The 21,969-nt window shown below is 52.9% G+C and overlaps 2 protein-coding genes across 2 annotated transcripts in view; both read right to left on the bottom strand.

Moving 5' to 3' along the window:
• Positions 1 to 4,427, bottom strand: part of PITPNM3 (PITPNM family member 3) — a 91,883-nt gene extending 87,456 nt beyond the window's left edge. Inside the window, exons 1-3 of the mRNA XM_068977443.1 lie at positions 4,319 to 4,427; positions 2,810 to 3,407; positions 2,002 to 2,138 (exon numbers count right to left, since the gene is read on the bottom strand). Of these exons, the coding sequence (XP_068833544.1) occupies positions 2,002 to 2,138; positions 2,810 to 3,407; positions 4,319 to 4,427 (844 nt within the window). The remainder of the gene's footprint in view (positions 1 to 2,001; positions 2,139 to 2,809; positions 3,408 to 4,318) is intronic.
• Positions 4,428 to 20,218: 15,791 nt separating this feature from the next.
• KIAA0753 (KIAA0753 ortholog) overlaps positions 20,219 to 21,969 on the bottom strand; it is a 57,117-nt gene continuing 55,366 nt past the window's right edge. The window contains exon 17 of the mRNA XM_068976372.1: positions 20,219 to 21,621. Within this exon, the coding sequence (XP_068832473.1) occupies positions 21,504 to 21,621 (118 nt within the window). The 3' untranslated portion in view covers positions 20,219 to 21,503. The remainder of the gene's footprint in view (positions 21,622 to 21,969) is intronic.

Genomic DNA, 21,969 nt, shown 5'->3' with positions numbered 1-21,969 from the left:
ATTTCCCAGACCCTCCCCACCATCCCCCTCTCCTCCCTCCTACAGACTTTCATCCCATAGGTAGTATCTCTCCTCCTTTGTCCAGTAGATCGAGCGCTCCCTCAGGCCAAGACCAAGGGCTCTCCTTGCCTAGCCTTTTCTGTCAAGACTGGACACAGGGCACCATAACCATCCTGGTCTGTGTGACTGAAACCTTCCCATTTGGGATCCACCCCCTGCCATTTACCCAATCCTTTCTAAGACTTGATTACATTTTCTCTTGTACCTGGGTTCTCCTGGCAACATGGAAGCTCCTTTCACTGCCTCCCTTCAGCTCCTGTGTGACTCTGTTGACACAGCCATGGCTGGTTGCTTAGGGTGTGCACTGCACAAGTCTGGGCTGCTCTCACAGGACTACAATGCAATGACCTTGGAGTCAGGCACTAGGGTGGCTCTGAGACCCAAACCTCTATCTCTAGTTAATGGCCCCCTTGGCCAGATTTAGACAGAACACCTCATAGGCCACAGAGCAGACTCTTTCATTCACAGGCCAGATTCTCACAGCCTTCACCCTTCCTCAGTTCTAATGTCACCCCCAGGGTGAAGGCCTGATCATTTCTGTCAGTCTGTCCATCCACAGTAGATGGTCCTGAATAGCCCCCCCTGTCTGTGTTACATCCCCTCCTTGGGTCTCAGTTTCTCTAGCTGTAAAGAGAAGGACCTGGGCCCCTGTCTCCAAGGACTCCCTCTGTTGTAAAGCTCCCCAGTCCATCCTCACAGACTTCGATCTCCATGCACACATTACTGCCTGCTGTCTTCAAGTCAGCAAGCTTAGAAGGCTTAGGAAGAGAAGAGACTTTTACAAAATGCAAAGGAGCCTGGAAGAGCTCAGAAGAGGAGGAGTAATCCGATCTTGCTAGGGTCGATCCCAAAGGCTCCTTGGGGTGGCAGCTGAGCGTGGGAGGGAGAAGCTTGGGCTGTTGGACCCACGGAGGAGAAAGGCGGGGGGCGGGGGGGGGGGGGTCCATGCTGCCCTGAGGGAAAGGGCTAAGCATGAAATTGCAGCAGGAAAGACAAGATGTTAGAATAGCACGAGGCACCGATGCTCAGGGCAGAGCAGTTCTTCACCTGTCACAGGAACAAATTCCCACGGACTCTCGGTCTAGAGACTAAACGACGCACGGACCAAGGTGGAAGGGCTGGAACCTCTGAGGGTAACAATGGAGAAAATCCATCGTTAGAAGTCCTTACAGTCTGGCCCGACATCCAGGCTCTGCCCAGACCCTCTGGGCCACCTGGATGGAGGTATTTCTTTGAGTTTCGGTTTGCAGATGTTTTCAAAAGGGAAGAGTAACACTTCCTGCCTCCCGGGATGGTGGTGCACATTGCCTGGTGCCTAGTAAAAGCAGCAATTGTTCATTGCTGTTGTGTTGACGGTGTTCGGGTAGGTGATGTGTGCAAGGGGTGTGCATGAACTTGCACACGCATGCACACAAGGAGCGAGGACAGTGTGGGGGACACACACCTGCCATGTGCTCTTGTGTGAGGAATGGGGGTGGGCAAGGACCCAAGGAGACCGCCTTTTCCAGCCCCATGGGTGTCATCTGGTGCCTCCCTTTGGAGAGGAAAAGGGAGGGAAGTGAGAAAGGGAGTGTTTAGATGTGTTCCTCACTGGCTGTGTCGCACACAACCAGCCCCACCCAGACAGGACTCCAGGGGACAGAATAGGAGTATATTCTCAGGCACCCAAAGCACACACCCAGCATATGTATAGGAGCATCGGGACCCGGTCCAAGATCAGGGCAGCATCCAAGGGGTGGCAGTGGCTTTACACACACACAGCCCAGCAGAATCCACTCCAAGTGTGTGCAGAAGTGAACTCACACTCATTCCATCTCTGCCACCACTGACGGAGAGAGGGTGGGGTTCGTGCCAAACCATTGCTGAGTCCGAGGGGGTGCCATGGCACCTGCCAACGTCACAGGCTGGGTGTGAGTTCACAGGAGATTTACACATGCCAGCCTCGAAAGCCGGCCCTGCTGCGACCAGGCTTGCTGCCACCCTCGTTGCAGCGCCCTCCCAAGTCACCCTCGGGCCCAGAGAGTGCGAACAGGGGCAGCGTCTGGTCCACCTCCTCATCCCAGTGCCCAGCTCTGGCCCTGGCACAAAGCAGATGTTGGTGAATGAACGTCTGGCTGAATGAATGAACAAATGACTAACGCCCACTCCCTCACACCCCGGACTACACGGCCTGGGTCTGGGGGAGGGCAGAGCCCTGGGGACCGCAGAAGAGCACCCCCCACCCTTCAGACTTCGGGCCCTGAGGCTCTGCTTCCCAGGGTCCGGGAGGGGGAGGGGGCGGGACGGCTCACAAGCCGGTGCGGAGCGGAGCACCCCTCCTTCCCCAGAAGAAATCTGGGTCTCCTGCCTGAGCTGGGGGCGGGGAGGCGGGGGGTAGTTGGTTGTCGCGCCCTGGATAGCGAGAGCGGCAGGACAAGGGGGCGCGTCCTGGTTGGCGCTGGGGCTGGGGCGGGGGGCGTGGGATAGAGCGGCAGCCGCGGGACCTCGCCTTCGTTCCCCGCGTCCGGGTCTGGCCAGGGTCTCGGGAGGGTGGCGATCGTTCCCCTCCGCCGGGCCGGGCAGGGGCGCCGCGGACCTAGCCCTTTCCAGAGGGGCGGTGGCGAGGGGACGCGGTGTCCCACGAGGTGACCGGGGGCGCAGGAAGGACGCGGGGCGCGCGGAGCCCCCTCTCCACGCTCCCATGGGGCCGGCCGCGCAGCCGCCCGCTCGGCCCGCCCAGAACCTCCGCCCACCTGCGCCGGGGGCTCACCTGGACCGGCGGCCCCCCCACCTCGAGCCGCGCGAGTCCCTCCCCCCGCTGGCGGCCCGGCCCTCCCGGCGCCCGCCCTCACCTGCACGGCCCGCCTTGGCCATGGCCCGGGCGGCGGGCTCCGGCGGCGCTGCGCGCGCTCCTCGCGGCTCCCAGCCCAGTCCCGGCCGCCCAGCCGCCTCCGGCCGCGAGCGGACTCCGAGCGCCGCGCCCCGCGCCCCCGCCCCGCTCGCCGCGGCCGCCGCCACCGCAGCCGCCGCCGCCTCGCCGCTCCCTCCCGCTCCCTTAAAGGCGCCGAGCGGCGGCCGCGCCGGCCCCCCCGCGCTGCCGGGGAGGGACTGACGGAGGAAGGCGCCCAACGCCGCCCCCGCGGGCCCGCACTCCCGCCCGGGGCCGCGGCCGCCGCTCCAACACGCTCCGCTCCGAGCCCCGGACGGGCGCGGAGACGCGGAGACACTGCGGTCCGGGCGGAGGTGGGCACGCGGACCGGGAGTCGGGGGCGAGAGCCACGGACACTGGGCACTAGAGACACCTCTGGGGCCGAAACCCCGACGGGAGAGGAGGAGAGAAATTCGGAGCAGACTCGCTTCCCTGGCACCTGGAGAGTGACGGAGCGCAGAGAGGAGAGACAGAGAGGAAGAAGGGAGCTGGGGAGGGCTCCCGGGAAGCCAAGAGGGAGGTGGCTCCAGGGATCGGAGGCGAGATGGACCCTCCATCAGCCCCCAGTCCATGGAATCGTTTTCTAGGATCCAGAACCTGGGTGTAAACTAGTCTCAGAGGGGAAGGGATTTCTGTGCCCTTAGCTCTAAAAGAAGCTGTAAAAACACATGCAGAGCCCCCCTGGGATTCCAGGCTGGAGCAGTTTGGGGAGGCCAGGAGCCTAGCGGTGAGCAATAGCCCACTTTCGCTTCCCAAACCTAGGGGGCAGACATCCTGGTGAACAGGCCCAGCAGAGGCTAGGAAGGTTGGTGTTGTGGCTTCTGCCTGGTGGTGGCCAGGGATTCACGGTCCAGCCCCAAAAGGGGATGAGAGAAGGCCAGTTGTCTCACTGGCACTTGGGGGGGTAGCCAGATGGGAGGCTCAGGGGAGAGAGCAGTCTTATCCCTAGCCCAGGGCTGGGCCAGATCCATGGGCCCAACAGATGGCTGACCAAGCTCTGGCAGCTCCCAACACCCCCATAGCTGGCTGCCTGGCTGTCTGCTGCTGGAGAGGGCTAGGGGGTATCTGTTCTCAGGTGACTTTTCAACCTCCCCCAAGCTAAGCTCCCTTGGGAAGATGCTCTCTGCTTCCTTCTGAGGAACTGGAAAGGGCTAAAACCCAGTTGCAACCTGTAGCCAAGCTCTCCACCCACCCTGTCCCACTCCGGCTGTTCAGGGAAAAGAATAATTCCATGCTCAGGCTAGCCACGGTCCCAGCTCCAGGGTCCCATTAACCTGTCTATAGAAACAGGGCACACATGGGGCTAAACGGGTCCTCAGTGGGCATTTGGCCCAGCATTGACCCCCTCACTCTGGGACTTTGTCTCCATCCACAGGATCCCCCTCAAGTGGCCCTTCGGCTGCTGGTTTATTGCATCCAAGGACCAGGAGCTCAGTATCTCAAACAAGAGTTTTTCCATCTTTGGACACTGCTGATCGTGGGAATGTTTCCCCTTGTTTTAGCTGAACTCTGCACACTGTATGACCCCACCCCCAGTGGGTCCTTCTGGGACCTCACTCAACCAAACCAAGGACAATCTGTCCAAATCCCCTAGTGTGGCTTCACCGAGAAGGACCAACCAGCCTGATTTGCCAGAGACCCCTGGTTTTAGCACTGAAAGTCACATATCCCAAGAAGTCTCTCAGACCCCAGAGTGCTGGTTCTTGGAACCAGACAGCAGTGCGGACCAATAGACAGAATTTCAGCAGCTCTGAGGTTGTAGCCAGAGCTCTTGGCCAGCATGCGCCATCCGTCAGCAGCTGAGAGCACGTGAGTGAATCCCTGCAGCCTTTCCCCATTACTCAGGCGTAGTGGGGGTAGACTTAGCCATGAGTGGGCAGGTGGTATGCTCAGGGCTTTACACATATATCATGTCATTTAACCCTCAGGCACTCCCTATATAATATCCTCGGATGTCTTGTATTATGCCCAGTTTACACATAAGGAAGGGCTTCCCTGGTGGCTCAGTGGTGAAGCATCTACCTGCAATACAGGAGACGTGGGTTTGATCCCCGGGTTGGGAAGATCCCCTGGAGAAGGAAATGGCAACCCACTCCAGTATTCTTGCTGGGAAAATGCCATGGGCAGGGGAGCCTGGAGGGCTACAGTCTATGAGGTCTCAAAGAGTCAGACACCACTTAGGGACTGAGCACGTAACACACACAAGGAAAGGGAGGCCGAGAAATTTCGGTGCCTGTGTTCCGTCCATTGGGCTTGACTGTCTTCACCCTTCCCTGCAGGTGGGGCACAGTCAGAAACCTGACTGCTCGGACCTGACTGCTCCAGGTTTGGCCACCTGCTCTGTGGGTGTGAGTTGTCACAGCGGAACAATAAAGTGGCCTCAGAGCGGACACACCTGGGCCCGAGCACCTCCCTGAGCCCCTGGCTAACAGCAGCAGCAGTGACCGCAGCCTGGCAGGGACCCAGCTTCCAGGCAGCACTTCACATGTGTGTGCGTGCGTGTGCATGTGTGTGTGTGTGTGTGTGTGTGTGTGTGTGTGAATGCATAGGCAAAGACATCATGCTTCCTGAGGTGGGCACTAAGACCCCTCCCACCAGTCCATGCAGTCACCACAAACTCTTGCAGAGGAGTGTGGTGGGTAAGGGGATGCGGCCAGTTGATGGGAATGACAGAAATCATCCAGCCAGACCCTCCTCCGTGTCCCCATTTCTCAGAGGGGAAGGCAGTAGACCAGAGGTGAAGGAGACTTGCCACATGACAACACACTTCCAGGCTCCATCCATGGCTTCCCCACTTCCAACCTCCGCCACAGTCCCAGCCCCCACGTGAAGATCAGTGTCGCTGTGTGGCTCTGGAGTCCAACAGGGAATGTGGGGCCCTGGCCCCCCGAATGTGCTGGCTGTGACCTGCTGGCCCTGCCTTCAGACAGCAAACACACCAGGACACAAGGCCATTAGATTAACTGGTGGGAGTTAACTTCCTGCGTCAGAAGAAGCGTCCTTAATTGAAGAAAGGAGCAACTAGCAATTTAGAGACGCTGACCTCGGCTGCCTGCAGGAGAGAGGAGCCAGAGTCAGCCAGGGCTCCCAGCTCTGCGACCAAGAGACGGTGTCAGAGTTCCAGACAGGATCCTTCCTCTGGGACCTGCTGCCCAGGCCCTTTCCCCTGCCCACCATCTGGTCAGCTGGGGCCTCTGGACTGCCAGGTGACCCCAGGCTCAGCCAAGCTTGCCAGCCCAGAGAATTAGGGGAAAGGTGCAGAGGCCAGTGCTGCCTGTCCCCAGGAGAACATGAACACAGATACGGACAGAGCAGAGGGCTTCAGGCGGGTGGGGAGTGGGAGATGGCTGGGGAGACTCCTCTACACTATAGACGGAAGACCTGGGTGTCCATCCTGGGGAGGGGTTGCCAAGGCACTTGGACAGGTAAGTGACCATCAACAACAGCCAGTGTGGCCCTATGGAGAGGTAGCCACACCAGGTTATAATTATTTCCTTTTTGGACACATGGCAGCTGGTGGACTTCAGTATTGCCATGCCTGCTGGGCCTGGCACGGCCACTGCCCAACTTTCTGATGGTGACTTGTGGACAGTATGGGGGTCAGCAGCAGGACAATGGGCTGCTTAAGTGACTTACTCCCGTCCACTGCCAATGGATGCCTGCAGAAGGAAGCTTGGAGCAGGACTAGGGCCAGTTCAAGCCCGGCAGCAACGGTGCCCACCACACTGAGTTCCCCAGCCTCTACCAGTTTCACGTGATCCTCTCTCAATGGAACCGCTGGAAATACCTTCCAGCTCTGTCTCCTGGCCTGGCTTTCCCCTTCTTGGCCCCCTCCTCACTGGTTCCATGCTTTTTTTCTTTTTAATTCAAAGTCTTTATTGAATTTGTTACAATATTGCTTCTGTTTAATGTTCTGACTTTTTGGCCAGGAGGCATGTGGGATCTTATCTCCCTGGCCAGGGACTGAAGCCGCAGCCCCTGCTTCGGAAGGCGAAATCTTAACTACTGGGCTGCTAGGGAAGTCCCTGGTTCCCACACTTTAAAGAACCTAAGTGGTTGTTCACTGCCATGAGGATCACCTCCAATCACAAAAGCAACCTTAGGAACAGATGCTCTTCTTTGGAACCTTCTAGAACAGCTGGGAGGGGCTGGTTTGTCCTCACTATTGCATTCTCTCACCTGGCTGCCCCCAATTCATCCAGGACACTGGAGAGAATATGCTTTTGTATCCAGAACTCTCCTTGCTGGGAGCTGTGGCTTATCTAGTCCGTGCTTCCTCCTCCAATCTCAGAAAGCATTAGGACTCTGCCTGTCCCCTTTCCTGCTACATCAGGAACTGCAGCCTCATGTTCACAGCAAATGCTGTAAAGGAAGCATTGGATCACCAAGGGTCTCATCTGCCTCTCCCTGCAGAGGCACAGAGGCAGGGAGATTCCCTTAAGATCAACACAAATGACCTTTTAGGTGAGTGCCAGACCCCAGGTATAAGAGCCTCTGGCTGGGACAGAACCTCAGCCAGTAGACCAAGGCAAATGCTCTTCCTTTACAGAGACCACGGTCCACCCCAGGCCCACAAGAGGGCAGGGGGCTGCAAAATTTAGATGACATTCACATTCCTGAGTCCTCACAGGCTTTGAGAGATGCTTGGAGACATCTTGCAGAACCTGTTGAACTGATACCTCACCTGATTTTTTGAGTGCTGAGATGAACTGAGGCTCCAGTCTAGATTTTATCTCATCAATTGCTGTTTCGCTGGCACCTCTCTTCTTCTGAGTGGGGCATGCTGGTAGATGGGATTTTGGAGAGAGTATCTGGAGAGGCTGAGGGTAGGTGTTTTAAGAAAAGAGGTAAGCTGTTTGGAGGCAGAAAGAGGTGGCTGCTGCTGTAAGGATTGAGCTGATTTAAGAGGCTGCCCAATAGGTTAGCAGCGATTTATCTCTGAGTCTCCCGTTTGCAGTTGGAGCTGCATTTTGTGTTTGTTTGATGTCAAGTCTGTTGAGATTGGCCCCAAGCAAACCCAGTTGTCTTCAAGTTATATTTAGACCAAATACAAATGAAGAACTGGGTGAAAATCGAAAACACACTGCAAGAGTGGTCCTTGGAGTCTGCGCTCCTACAAATATCCATCAGTACCTGGGCCTGAAACAAGCTCTTACTGATTCGCCCACCTCAGCCCTGTTGCTCTCCTGCCCTGGCCCTGCACGTGACACTGTTTATATATGACAGATTCCAGTACGCAGAGAACCAAACACAGGTATAGATGATAAGGCCCTAAGGGTGTTCTTTCCTGGAGAATCCCAGGGACGGGGGAGCCTGGTGGGCTGCTGTCTATGGGGTCGCACAGAGTCGGACACGACTGAAGTGACTTAGCAGCAGCAAGGAGACAATAGATCAGCCTGTGGGTCCTGATTACTAATGTAACTGTATTGACAAGACAGGAAATCGCAACCAGATTATGTAAATAGATTATGTAATAGACAGTGGCTTTATCCGCACCTAGGAGAAGGCAATGGTACCCCACTCTAGTACTCTTGCCTGGAAAATCCCATGGACAGAGGAGCCTGGTGGGCTGCAGTCCATGGAGTCGCTAAGAGTCAGACACAACTGAGCAACTTCACTTTCACTTTTCACTTTCATGCATTGGAGAAGGAAATGGCAACCCACTCCAGTGCTCTTGCCTGGAGAATCCCAGGGTCGGCGGAGCCTGGTGGGCTGCCATCTATGGGGTCGCACAGAGTCGGACCCGACTGAAGTGACAGCAGCAGCAGCAGCAGCATACCTCAGATATGACTTTCCTCTGGCTCCAGTACTCCATGAGGTCCTTGCTCTGAACTTCTACAAGGTCCTAGCTCTGGCCATGCTGATCGAGTACCTGGACGGCAGTGCTGGGAGGTCCTGAGGGAATCGTCTTGACCTGAACCATCTTTATCTGTTTTGTTTTCACCCAAGAGGCACCTAGTAGGTTATAATAAGATTGGTGTTTACGAGCTCATGGCATCTCCTAGCAGTCTGGGCAAAGTCTTTTTCTTTTTTGGTCTCTTTTTGTCTTCATTCCCAGTCCATTCCTCTCCTCCAAATGCTTATGTTTTTCCAGTCTAGCTTTAGAAGCTCTTTCTCCTGTCTGTTTAGCCTGAGCGTTCTATACCTGCATGTGTGCACGCTCAGGTGCTTCAGTCATGTCTGACTCTTTGCCACGCTATGGACTGTAGCCCACCAGGTCCTCTGTCCCTGGGATTCTCCAGGCAAGAATACTGGAGCGGGTTGCCATGCCCTCCTCCCGGGGACCTTCCCAGCCCAGGGATCAAACCCTCGGGCTTCTTGCGTCTCCTGCATTGGCAGGTGGGTTCTTTACCACTAGTGCCACCTGGGAAGCCCTATATACCTGCGTGGATGTATTTAAAACTTTCCATAAGGGCACCATGGCTAGCTGGTTCTACTTCTTACTCCCCCCCTTAACAGTGTTTTCAGATCTGTTCACACTGATATTGGTAGGTTTGGCCGGTTCCTTTCGATGCTAGTGTTTCATAGTGTGGTAAGACCTCACCTTGTATTCCCTCATCCCCTCTTGGGCCTTTAGTTTTCACATCTCCTCGCTGTTACAAATACTGCTCCAGCAAACATCCCCTTGCGCTTCTTGGGTTTCCACGTTGGAGATTCTCTGGGGCACATGCACAGCGCAGGAGCCATAGGGCCACTGGGGACACGTAGATTCCCCAAGTCATCGCAACAGCAAGCTACCCTGAGAGAGTGTGTTCTGTCAGTGCCCCATCCGATGATAGTAAAAGGGAGGCCAGAACAGGGAAAAGGACTTGTCCTAATTTAGAACCGGAGGCTCCATCCGCTCAGAACACTCCACAGAGCCAGCAGGACGGCCGCAGCCTCACTGAGCCGGAAGCTCAGCCTGTGATACCAGTTTTCTCACTCTCCTCCAGATCCAAGCAGGGTGGTACCCACCACACACCTCCCCAGGAGGTGATGGAGAAGGAGGTGGGTGGTCTGAGCTGAAGTCAGCACAGAAAGGCCTCCTGTTCAACAGGAATAAACGCTGGCAGCCCCTGTGGCCCGCGTGTGATTAAAGCTCCCACTGCAGACCACACCTCCCACCACTCTCTCTGCAGAGGCATCATCGGTATTTGTTGATACAGATATCAAAGTGTATTAGTCTTAACTCTCCAGAGAGGACCCCACACCACCAAGGCTCAGATAACTGCTGGATAGAAGCCAAGACACAGTCATTGTAGAGACTCGGAGAGAACTGCTAAGAAGGGGTCAATCTGTCCATCCTTCTGTCTCCAGACTTTGCTAAAACCTTCAGACCTCTCTGTTAGGCCAGCTGGAAGAAGGCTCTTTACATCCGCTCTGTTTCTCTCCAACAGTACAATAACAACAAGAGATACTTGCTGAGTGACTACTGTGTACCTGGAAGTATTTTAAGTCCTTTTCACGTGGCGCCTCATTTACTCCTTCCAGCAATATAATGAGGCAGGCATTATTATCAGTTCAGTTCAGTCACTCAGTCGTGTCCAACTCTTTGTGACCGCATGGACTGTAGCACGCCAGGCTTCCCTGTCCATCACCAACTCCTGGAGCTTGCTCAAACTCATGTCCATCAAGTCGGTGATGTCATTATTATAACCGTTCCCATTTCACAGATAAGGAACAGGCTCAGAGAGGCTAGGTATCTTTCTTTAGGTCACACAGCTAGTAAGTGGTGGGCCAAGTATTCCAAACCAAGCCCTCTGATGTCTACAATTCTCCCCCTTAACCTCTACAGAGAAGAAGATGAGAAATAAATAAGACAAAAGCAAGACACAGGAAGCTGAGAAGCTGAAATTCTGCCACTAAACTCCAGGTGCAGCCTCGGGCACCGTCCTTCTGTCTATGCTAGGTTCTTACCCAGCATCTTTGCCGCTGGGCCCTGACTCTGTGGTTTTCCAAAGCCCACACTGGAGATGCTCTGGCAGGTGGAAAAGCTGAGTCAGCAGGACTCTCCAGGGCACTGATGCTGCAGGCTTGGCCAGGGCAGAAGCCTACTGGGGCTATCAGTGCCTCCCTCCCCTGAGCTGCTGGCCTCACATCCCAGGGCAGATCTGTGGGTGGGCACTGCTGCAGCTATCTATTCCTATTGGCATCTGAATGCTTCTGGTCAGAATGACTCAAAGGCTGAATCTTACAAGGGCTCCAAAAGTGAATTGACTCCACTTATTAAAGATATACTAGATTACTTGCCTGGGTGAAAAGATGCTCGGGGGACTCTAGGCCTTTCTCGAAGACAGAAACATCCCTTTCAGAGCTAAATCGCTCCCCCTGCCCTTGTAAACCACGGGGGGAGATATTACACGGGGCAGGTGCCAATTAAATTACCGGCTGAAGGATCGCAGTCCATCAAGGAAACATTCAGGCCCAGAAGGACTTCGGGTGAATAAAGAGGCAGTTGTAGAAATTCCCTCTGGTTATTTTATGCAAATCCATTTCTAGAGGCAGGAAGGCAAATACGGCAAGGAAAGGATTCACGGGAATCCTTGACTTTCAGTCATGAAATGTGTAAGGAAGAGAGGGGGGGATGAGGGCACGTGGGATCCCAACTCCCCAACTAAGGATGGAACCTATATCCCCTACAGCGGAAGCACAGGGTCTTAACCACTGGACCGCCAGGGAAGTCCCCCCAATCACTGAGGAATTGGGGGCTGTGTCAGTTCACGGATGACATAAACTTTGCTGCTGCTGCTGTTTAATCACTTTACTCATGTCCAACTCTTTGCAACCCCGTGGACTGTAGCCCACCAGGCACCTCTGTCCATGGGGATTCTTTAGGTAAGAATACTGGAGTGGGTTGCCATACCCTCCTCCAGGGGATCTTCCCCACCCAGGAATTGAACCTGAGTCTCCTGCATCTCCTGCATTGCGGGAAGATTGTTTACTGCTGAGCCACCAGGGAAGACTGACAGAGCCCCTGCCACCCCACAAAAGCTCAGTCCTGAAGACTTGCTGAGGTTAAGGGTGCCAGAACCTTCAGGAGAGCACTGCTTCTGCTGCCTAGAGCCACCTGGGACTGGCGTCCTCAGAACACGAGAGTCCTGGCGCGTCCCCTGCAGGAAACTGCAGGGAAGGGGCCAGATGACCTCACAAACACAGGAACAGGCTGTCAGTCCTTCCATTGTGCTTCTTAGTCCAGGCTGCTGCAGGCTGTAACAGGATTTCAAATTTTTCAATGTTAAGATATTTCATACTTAGAAAAAAAGAACAACTATGATTTCCAGAGTTCATGTTATACTTCAGGCTCTAGAAAGTAAAATTTAGCCACCTGGCCTGAGATTTGGTGAACCTCAACTTAGAGAGGTAGATTTCTGCTCCCCTCCCTACCGTGAGTTATTAGAGATTCCTGGGGTGGGGAAATGAGATCTTTTCCCCCATGCATCGAAAGGAACACAGGGACGTCCCTGGCAGTCCAGCGGTTAAGATTTCGCCTTCCTCTGCAAGGTGTGCGGGTTCAATCCCTGGTCAGGGAGCTAAGATCCTGCATGTCTCCTGACAAACAGAAGCAATATTGTAACATATTCAATAAAGACTTTAAAAATGGTCCACATTAAAAAAAAAAAATCTTTTCAAAAAAGGAGGCATAGTCTTAAAAAGTTAGAGGAAACAGTAGTGGAGGTAAAGAGACCCAATTCCACTCCTGATTTTCTATAAGATCTGTGGTTCAGATGGTAAAGAATCCACTTGCAATGCGGGAGACCTGGATTCGATTCCTTGGTTAGGAAGATCCCCTGGAGGAGGGCATGGACAGAGGAGCCTGGCGGGCTACAGTCCATGAGGTTGCAAAGAGTCAGACACGACCGAGTGACTAAGCACAAAGGGGGTGATAAACCTCCTGTGTCTACCTCAGAGTAAGAGGTTAGGAAAAGCTTTGTGATGGGGACACTGCTTGTACACAGACAGCTTCAGGAGGATGGCAGGAGAGGTCAGACCTGACAATCATTCAATTCAGGGTTCAGGCCCCATCCGAGCCTGCCTGGATCCCCCTGACATGACACCATAGGTGTGTGTATGTGTGCATATATATTCAATATATGTATATATATGTATGTGTATGTGTGCATATGATATATATGTGTGTGTGTGTGTGTGTGTGTGTGTGTGTATGTACTTGTGTTTGTATGTGTGTTTTTTGAGGCAAGAGTCCGTGATTTTTTCCAGATTTTTGAATGGACTCTGACTCTTCAAAACAGCCAGAACTCCTATTTCAGTCAAGCCCTTTGTGCGGCTGAGAAAAGAGGCCCCCCGAGTTAGTGTGGAGAGACCAGGGTGTGTTGGTGTCTAAAGCTGTGAACGATTATATGAGTTAATTAAAAGCTTTGGCAGAGCTGAGCCAGCGTCCCTGTGCCCTCCCGCAGCAAGGTGGCCTTCTGCCATGCCCGCCACAGACAGGTCACAGGGCTGCAGCAGTGCCCGACCATGCATGCGTCTCAGGGCCCAGCATGGAGTGAGGAGCTGGGCCACCCAGCCGCCCTGCCTTCCCCAGGCAAGGACCACAGAATCAGCACCAACGGGAAAGCTACATCCCAGGGCCCGGCCCCGATTGTCCTCGAAAAGCCCCCACGGCTCAGCGGGCCCCGCATCTGTTCCAAACATGCCTGGGATTTCTTTTTGACACAAAAGTAAATGTTGGCTGGAGAGCCACCTCCGTGCCTGACGAGGCTGCCGGCTTCTCATTGGAGGGCCTAGAGGAGACTCTGCAGGTCTTGGGATTGCCAAGACGCCTCCGTCACACTGAGCAGATATAAAATCCATTACCAGGAGCTAATAAGGGCGAGGAGGCCAGGCGGAGGACGTGCTGAGGGCACAGCGGGGGCTCTGGGGGGGTGGGGCTCCCTGGGCGACTGCTTAGGCGTCAGCATTTGCCCCTCTTGCAGCATGTCCATCGGATCCCCATTGTTCCCGATTCAGTGGTTTGGGTAGCTGCTCTGTCTCTCATTCACTACAGAAGCCCGTCCCTGCAGACCTCTCGGCACATTTATTGCAAGGCTGGAATTTATGACGGATTGGATTTCAGAGGAGGGATTGATTAAATACAGATGGAGCGCTTGGCAGGGGCCTGGGGTTCCCAGTAGACTCCCCCATTTAGAAACAGAGTACAGATTAGTCGGCTTGAGCAGGGGCAATCTGGGGCAAACGCTGCTTTCAAGGGAAGGGAAGGTGAGGGAAACAGTTTGTTTCCGTTCAAGGCATCTTCTCGAAGCCGGACAAAAATTCCTTGTTGAGAGGAGTCATGAGCTGCCAAGGTCACTCCCCACTGGCTCACATGCACTCAGTCCCAGGTCACACAGGCTCTCCATGCAGGCATCTCGGCTCTGGCTAAACCCCTCTAGCACCTTACCCTAATCGCATTATATTCACCCATGCCCTCCCCCTTTGAGAGTTCAATCCTTGCCCTGCTGTTCCCTCTGCCTGGAGGATCCTTCCCCACTTCTATAATTACTAGAGTTTCAGTTATCTTTCAAGGGCGAATGCAAATACCAGCTCCTCCATGAAGACCACCAGGATCGCAACTGTCAATCAGTAAAAATGAATCACTCCTTTCAGTATATACTCTGTTACTTGCTGTTTCACCTTGGTTTTCATTCTGCCTTACGAGGGTCTGTGCTTTAACTATCTGAATTTCGGTACATGTAGTGAACTTTGAATGAATATTAATGCAAACGAAAATGACTCTTGTGATCTAGTCTTAAGACATATTTTTTTTTCTTTTTTGCCACACCATTTAGCTTGTGGGATCTTTGTTCCCTGACCAGCATTTGAACCAAGGTCCTTGGCAGTGAGAGTGTGGATGCCAGGGCCCAGGGAGAGCAATTGCGGTATGCTGGGAATAGCCCAAATTTGTCATCAGACCTGGAACCACTTTCTAGTTGGGAATATCTCCATCTCACTGGGCTTCAGTTTCCTCTGTAAAAGGGATTAATAATCTCTATTTCAGTTTAGTGTCAGTCGCTCAGTCCTGTCCGACTCTTTGTGACCCCATGGGCTGTAGCCCGCCTAACTCCTCTGTCCATGGAATTCTCCAGGCAAGAATAATGGAGTAGATTACCATTCCCTTCTCCAGGGGATCTTCCTGACCCAGGGATCAAACCCTGGTCTCTTGCAATGTGGGCAGATGCTTGAACACCTGAGCCACCAGGAAACCCATGAGAATCAAATGAGATCATGTAAATAAAGCCCCTAGTACCTGGTCAGCACTCAGTGGATTATTATCAAGGCTCTGTGGGTGGGGTTCTGGGCGGCTGGTTCAGGGCCCAGCTGGAGGGCAGGGAATGAGAGACACAGATGACGAAAACTGAGGCAACAGCTCAACTCGGAGCAGTGGTGCTGCTGTGCTGGGCTCTGTCAGGAGGGTGGGAAATACATCTTAATCATCTTTGTATGCCCAGAGCAAACTGAGTGCCTGGCAGAGAGCAGGACCATAACAAGTATTTTAAAATGGAGATTTCACTTACAATTATATCTACCAAGATTTTCTAGACTGTCTGAGAAACATCTGCTGGAGAGAAAGACCAAATGGTATCACAGGATGGAAAGGTTACTAGATTTGAAGTCGAAAGAGGCAGACTGAGTTCTGGTTCCGTCACTGGGCGCCCAGAAGACATCATCATTTCTGTAGACCTCAGTTTTTTCATCTGTGAAACAAGGCTGTTGAGACTTCCCTGGCAGTCCAGTGGTTAAGATTCCACGCTCCCAATGCAGGGGGTTGTGAGTTCAATCCCTGGTCGGGGAATAAAGATCCTGCATGCTGCCTGGTGCAGCCAAATAAAAGGAAAAAGAGGATAAAACAAGGCTATTCATACTTTATCTGCCTGCCCCATAAGGGTGTGGTCTCTTTCAGAAGGTTTTGGGATCCCTAGAGCAAGCGTGCAGGATCACTGTCCACGGTAATACAGTTAGTCCCATGGCCAAAGGGGACAACTCTCTGAGGGGACTAGGGGACCAGCTGGAGAGGAAACTAGATGTGGTTCAGGGCAGCCGTAGGCATGGCGAAGTGTTGCCGAGTGTTCAGCTTCGAGGGCAAGAAGAGACACAGAGCTGTGAGTAGGAAGAACAACAGGGGCAAGGAGGCAAAGAAAGTACTTCAGAAAAAAGGCCAGAAGTTCCCAACTTGTGATAAACCTGCGAGTGAACATTTGTTGAGCATTTACTATCTGCCGGGTGCTCTTTTCAATACTCTGCGTGGATTATTTCCCTTAACCTGCGTAGTAACCCTGGGTGGGCGCTACTCTTATCCCCATTTCACAGATTGGGAAACTAAGGCATGGAGGTCCCGGGAGATTTTAACTCATGGCTCACATTCTTAAGTATTCTGTGTTACCGGTGTTACACAAAGCAGGATGGCTGCAGTGACTGAAAGAGAACAGATGTACTGAAAGGCATTTTATGACTTGCAAAGTGCTGAGGAGATGTGGGATGGGGTCAAACCCCAGGTATTGACCTCTTGGGTCAGGTGTGTTGCACAGTCGTGGTTAAGGAGAACCACTGTTTCCTCCTGACCCTGGCCCTGGCCCTGGCCCTGGCCCTGGAGATTGGTCTTTAGGGGCTGTAAAGGCACGGGGTCTGGTAGCCAGCCTCATCTCCCCAGCTCTCTGGACTCCCAGCTTCCCAGGCCATCTTGAGGAATTGTCTGCTGGGGGCCTCCTAGAACTCAGCCCAGACTCAGGGAACCCTGGGGTTCACGGGATAGATGGCAGAGCTCAGGTGTCCAGGATCTGGTCACAGTGTGTTAGAGAAGGGCACTGCTGCAATTCTCCCATTCCCAAACGGGCTGCCAGGCAGGGACAGAGACAGAGCCGAGGTCTTCAGGGCCCCACCCAGTGAGTGCAGAAGTGTTGAAGGGGCTTCTCAGCACAGGCGTGTGACAAGTGGGAGGCCTTGGGCTGACCTCACCCACACCCAAGCGAAGACAGAGGAATGGTGTGTAGGTGGAAGATTCCAGGCAGCCAAGCAGAGCAGAAGGGCGAGGTCCCGGGAGGAGGCAGTGAGGAAGGCTGGGGATAGGGGAGGGCAGGGAATGAGCAAGGTGAGAAGGTACCCCCAGAGCGGGCGTGGAAGGCCCTGGGGGAGGGTTGCAATGGAAGCCAAAGTGCCTGGGAAGGCAAAGGCTGTGACAGAAGGGGCTCTGGGGGAGGGTGACTTCTGAATCCAGAGTGTAATGAGAGGGGAGGAGCCCCTCCAGCAGCTCCCAGGAGAACCAGGGCTCAGGGAAGGGTAGCGGGTGCAGGTGTGGTACCCATTTCATGGCAGTGGGACATGGAGGGGACTGGCCACACCCACTAGGGCATTGCTGGTGGGGGTGCCAGCAGGTTCATGGCAGGAATGCATGGATTCAGCCACAGGAAGAAGTTCAGTTGGGTGGATGGTAAGTCAGTCAGAAAAGTTGGTGAGAAGCAAGAGATTTGGTTAAAGAATAATTGATCAGGGTTACTAAGCAGATGGACCCAGAAACAGCTAAGAGGACCCCAGGAAGAAGAGCAGATATAGGGGGGTTATCAGAGAAGGTGGGGGCAATTTAGGGGCTCCCTGCTCCAGGCTGAGGGTCTGAGGCCACACTTGAGGTCCTGGGAAGACCGGCCAGGCCAGAGCAGGCCCAGTGTTACAGAACAGGGCCCCCGGAAGGCTGGCGAGCGGGACTGAGAGCTGGAGCCACAGCGCAAGGTGGGGCCTGGCCACAGAGCCAGCCAGCCTAGGGCCATTAGCAGAGCTACGCACCAGGGCGGGGTGAGACCTGCCCTGATGGACCAGTTGATAGAGATCTCTTGGGGTCAGGCCGCAGCCCAAACTGGGATTTCCTGGGAAGACTATAGGAAACCCTTGAAATGCCTGGCAGCAGCCCTTCCAGGCCAGCCTGCATTAGGGTCAATCAACTAATAAACCGTGTAGTCAAAGCTATGGTTTTTCCAGTTGTCATGTCTGGATGTGAGAGTTGGACCACAAAGCAGGCTGATGCTGAAAAACTGATGCTTTCGAACTGTGGTGCTGGAGAAGACTCTTGAGAGTCCCTTGGAAAGCAAGGAGATCAAACCAGTCCATCCTAAAGGAAATCAACCCTGAATATTCATTGGAAGGACTGAGGCTGAAGCTGAAGCTTCAATGCTTTGCTCACCTGATGCAAAGAGCTGACTCATGGGAAAAGATCCTGATCCTGGGAAAGACTGAGGACATAAGAAGCAGAGGATGAGATGGCTGAATGGCATCACCAACTCAATGGACTTGAGTTTGAGCAAACTCCTAGAGATAGTGAAGGACAGGGAATCCTGGCATGCTGTAGTCCATGGGGTCACAGACTCAGACACAACTGAAGCGACTTAGCACACACGCGGCACACTGCGCCAGAGAGGAAACTAGATTTCCCACCCGGCTTAGAGCTCCTTCCTCTCCTCTGGGCCCTGGAGGCTTCGCTCAGACCCTCACCCCTGCCTTCAGACCCACTGGTGCCCAGTTCATAGCTCCTCCAGGCCCTGCCTCCAGCTGCCCACTCCTTGTACACACACACACGGTCCCCACCCCTCAGTTTCAGGGAAGCAGGAACTGTGAGTGGAGGGAGGGAGGGGAGGCAGAGGGGGAAGGGACCCCAGCACCGAAGTAGTCATTTCTGCAGTTCCCATCCACTCCTCTGCCCTCTCCCCACGCCCATTCCACAGCAGTTCTGGAAGTTCTGAGTTGGAATCCCCAATGCCTCGGTGCCTCAGAAACGGAATCTACAGTTCCTCACAGGCAGCATCCTACAGCAGGTCACCAAGAGTTAACAGATTTTCCTGGACACTGCAGATATGTGATAGAGCCCCCATCCCAAACCAAAACCTATCTGAGGAAAAAGTATGCCTTGTTCTTTAACTCAAAACAATTTACAGAGCACTACCTACCTGTCCCCAGGCTTCCTTGGAGGTTCCGAGGTAAAGAATCCACCTGCCAATGCAGCTGACGTGGGTTTGATCCCTGGGTTGAGAGGATCTCCTGGAGAAGGAAATGGCAACCCACTCCAGCCTTCTTGCCTGGGAAATCCAGAGGAAACGGACAGAGGAGCCTGGCAAGAGTCGGACACGACTTAGTGACAACTACGTGGCTAGGCGGAGGCCTTGCCCTCAAGGAGCTGAACCGACAACAGGCAAACACGTTAACAGGTGGCCCCCAGTGGCCAGGGCTGAGAAGCTGGACAGATCAGGGCGAGGAACACAGGGATTTCAGCACGTCTGTCCATTGGGACAGCCTATGTAACACAGGACTACTACACACATGCATCTCTCTGTTTCTGAAAAGAACACCTGGATAGGTCAGGAGAAAACTGGAGGGGATTAGAGAATGACCTATACAGGACCAGCCTTTGCTCATGAACAAATGCTAGAGGTCTGGGATAACTGCAAGGCTGTACAAAGGAAAATTTATATTTGAAGGATTCAACTTCCATTTTCAGATGGAAGTTTTAATTTCTTGTGGTTATTTTTGCATCTTCAAAGAATAAGCTTTGGCTGAGGAGGTTCGCTGTGGGCCAGGGCGGCGGAGTGGTGAGCGGACCCAGAAGCAGGTGTAAGCCTCACCCCCAGGCAACAGAGACAGGGAGTAGGAGAGATGCTGGAAAGATCTGCAAACAAAGCAAAGGAGTCTGGACTTGACTCTGTAGCAGACAGGACTTAGCAAAGGACTGCTCCAGACCACAGCGTCTGGAGGGGTGGCGTCACACGCTGAGCGCAGACAGGAAGAGACAGGAGGATGCATTCCAGTGAACTCTTGAAACTTCGACAACTATCTTTATGGAGTAAGTAAATGAACCCATGCCCACGGCATTGCTGAACATAGGCTTGATCGATCAGATTATCTCCCCATCCTGGGCCTCATCTGATTCATCTATAAAATGGGAATAATAATGGTATCCACCTCACATGGATATTAGGATTAAATAAATTAATACAGGGAAAGCATTTAGACCTATGGCTGGTACATAGTATGTGCTCAATAAATGTTAGCTTTCATTATCATGTATTTCTTTCTGGGGGAGGATGAGAGGTGGCAAATAATCCACTATACTCATATTAAATATAAACGTATTCTCAGTGGGTCCTGTAAAACCCATTTCACTTTGCCTGAGAGGAAAAAGGATATGTAAATTATTTTAAAGCAACATGTAGATACTTTAAAATATCAACTTTATTTAAAAAATCAACAATAAAAACCACCACTCAAATTATCAATAACAGACGCTTCTATCAATTCAAGTGTACATTATGTAATTCCTCAAATTAAAGACCTATAATTTCCCTTGAGGCCTTTTAAATTCTGAGGTTATATAAAATTAAGCAGGAAAACATTAACATTAAATGAAAATCAATTTTGCACAAGTACGTGTGATCAAGCAGCTTAAATTATCACCTGAAATACTTGTACTTCAGAGGCAAATCCCAGATGACAACACTGTATGTGCTATAAAAAGATTCACATTATTCCGTGGGGTGTGTCTCACGTCACTCGTTCTCTACATTTCTTTCACCAAGGCCTCAGGCAAAAAAAAAAGTGAGGGGAACTTTTTCCAGGCAGTGGCCTTATTTTAGACACGTTCCTTTTCTTTTTCTGAACTCAGTTTCTGTAAGCACAAGAGGCTTTCCTCCTGGTAAAACAGGACTTATAAGACGTTCGAGGACTAAGCTGTTGTGGTTCTTAAGTTTATTCCTGTCTTGGGGGAGACCCTGTCATCTTCACACCATCCGGATCTATTCTGTCCTCCCACTCAGGCTCCCTTCCGGTGCGGAGACATAAGACACTCGTGACCTCAGCAGAGAGGAGACTGAGCTCGTACCTCCGCCCAAACCCCAGAGAAGGCCAGCCTCTCCTGAGGTCCATAAACTTCCTCTGAATTCAGAGTTCTGTGTATCAGAATACGTCAGCTCACAGCAACAGAAGACTTGAGGAACTAAAAATGTGAAGAAGCACCTAGCAACTGAGAATGAGAGGAGCGTGTGTTTGCTGTTACACGCGGATAACTGCTGGGTTCCTATTTTAATAAGAGAGCAGGGCTGGGCAGCATAACCAAGTCCTGTGCTGGACAAAAGTCTATAACCCAGCAGGACAGGTGTCCTGGTAGGAACTCTCAGAGCAGGGAACATGAGCCAGGTGATGGGACCAGAGAGTAACTGCTCTTGTGCGGGCATCAGGGCAGGTCAACAGCAACTTGAATCCCTGTGTGAAGCAGACTTAATCTATTACCTTTCAGAACCTTCTGATCACCAAATTGAGCCAGTGGAATGACCATGGTATTTCAATGGGAAAACTACACATTCAGAAAATATTATACTGTCATTGATTCATGTTTCCTGGGCACTCATAAATAGGACACATCCCGTCATAAGCTATCAGAACCATTCGCTCTGACAATGAGAGGATCAGAGTGAGGCGCGTCCTTCGTCCCAGTGGGCAGCTCTTCTGGGCCTGGAGGGACAGCTGAGGACAAAGCCTTCCTGTGGCTAAAACCAAGCGGGGGTGCCGCCCCTTGGCCAGTGAGCCGTCACGTAGCAGGTTCCAAGAACTCTGAGGTGAACACGGCTTCTGCATAATCTTCACACATGTCCTGCAGTTCAGCAGCCACAGCCCCCAGGGCTTCGTCAACCAGCTCTTCTGAAAAGCTGGAAGACAAACAACACAGCTAAAGGTACATACAGCCAAGTATGGGAGCCGTTCTGTTACTCAGTTGAGGGACTTACCGAGTCACTTTTAAGATTTAAACGGAAATTCAAAGGGCCAAGAATGGCTAAAGTATTTTGGAAGAAGAAAAACAAGGTGAGAGGTCTTGCTTCCTTAGACAGTAAGAAGGTAGTGCTTAGACTCCAAAGTCAGGCTTGAGGTAGGGGCCTGTAACACCTACTGGAGGGACCTCACCCTCGAGACAGCTGAAGCCAGAGATGGCCAGACACTAAATGGCTTGACAGAGGTGGCTGGACGCTAAGTAACTGGCCCAGCCCACTTCCCACGGC

Source organism: Capricornis sumatraensis, chromosome 8, assembly GCF_032405125.1.
Source record: "Capricornis sumatraensis isolate serow.1 chromosome 8, serow.2, whole genome shotgun sequence".
Classification (NCBI taxonomy): Eukaryota; Metazoa; Chordata; class Mammalia; order Artiodactyla; family Bovidae; genus Capricornis; species Capricornis sumatraensis.
This window is presented reverse-complemented; position numbering and strand designations above follow the sequence as displayed.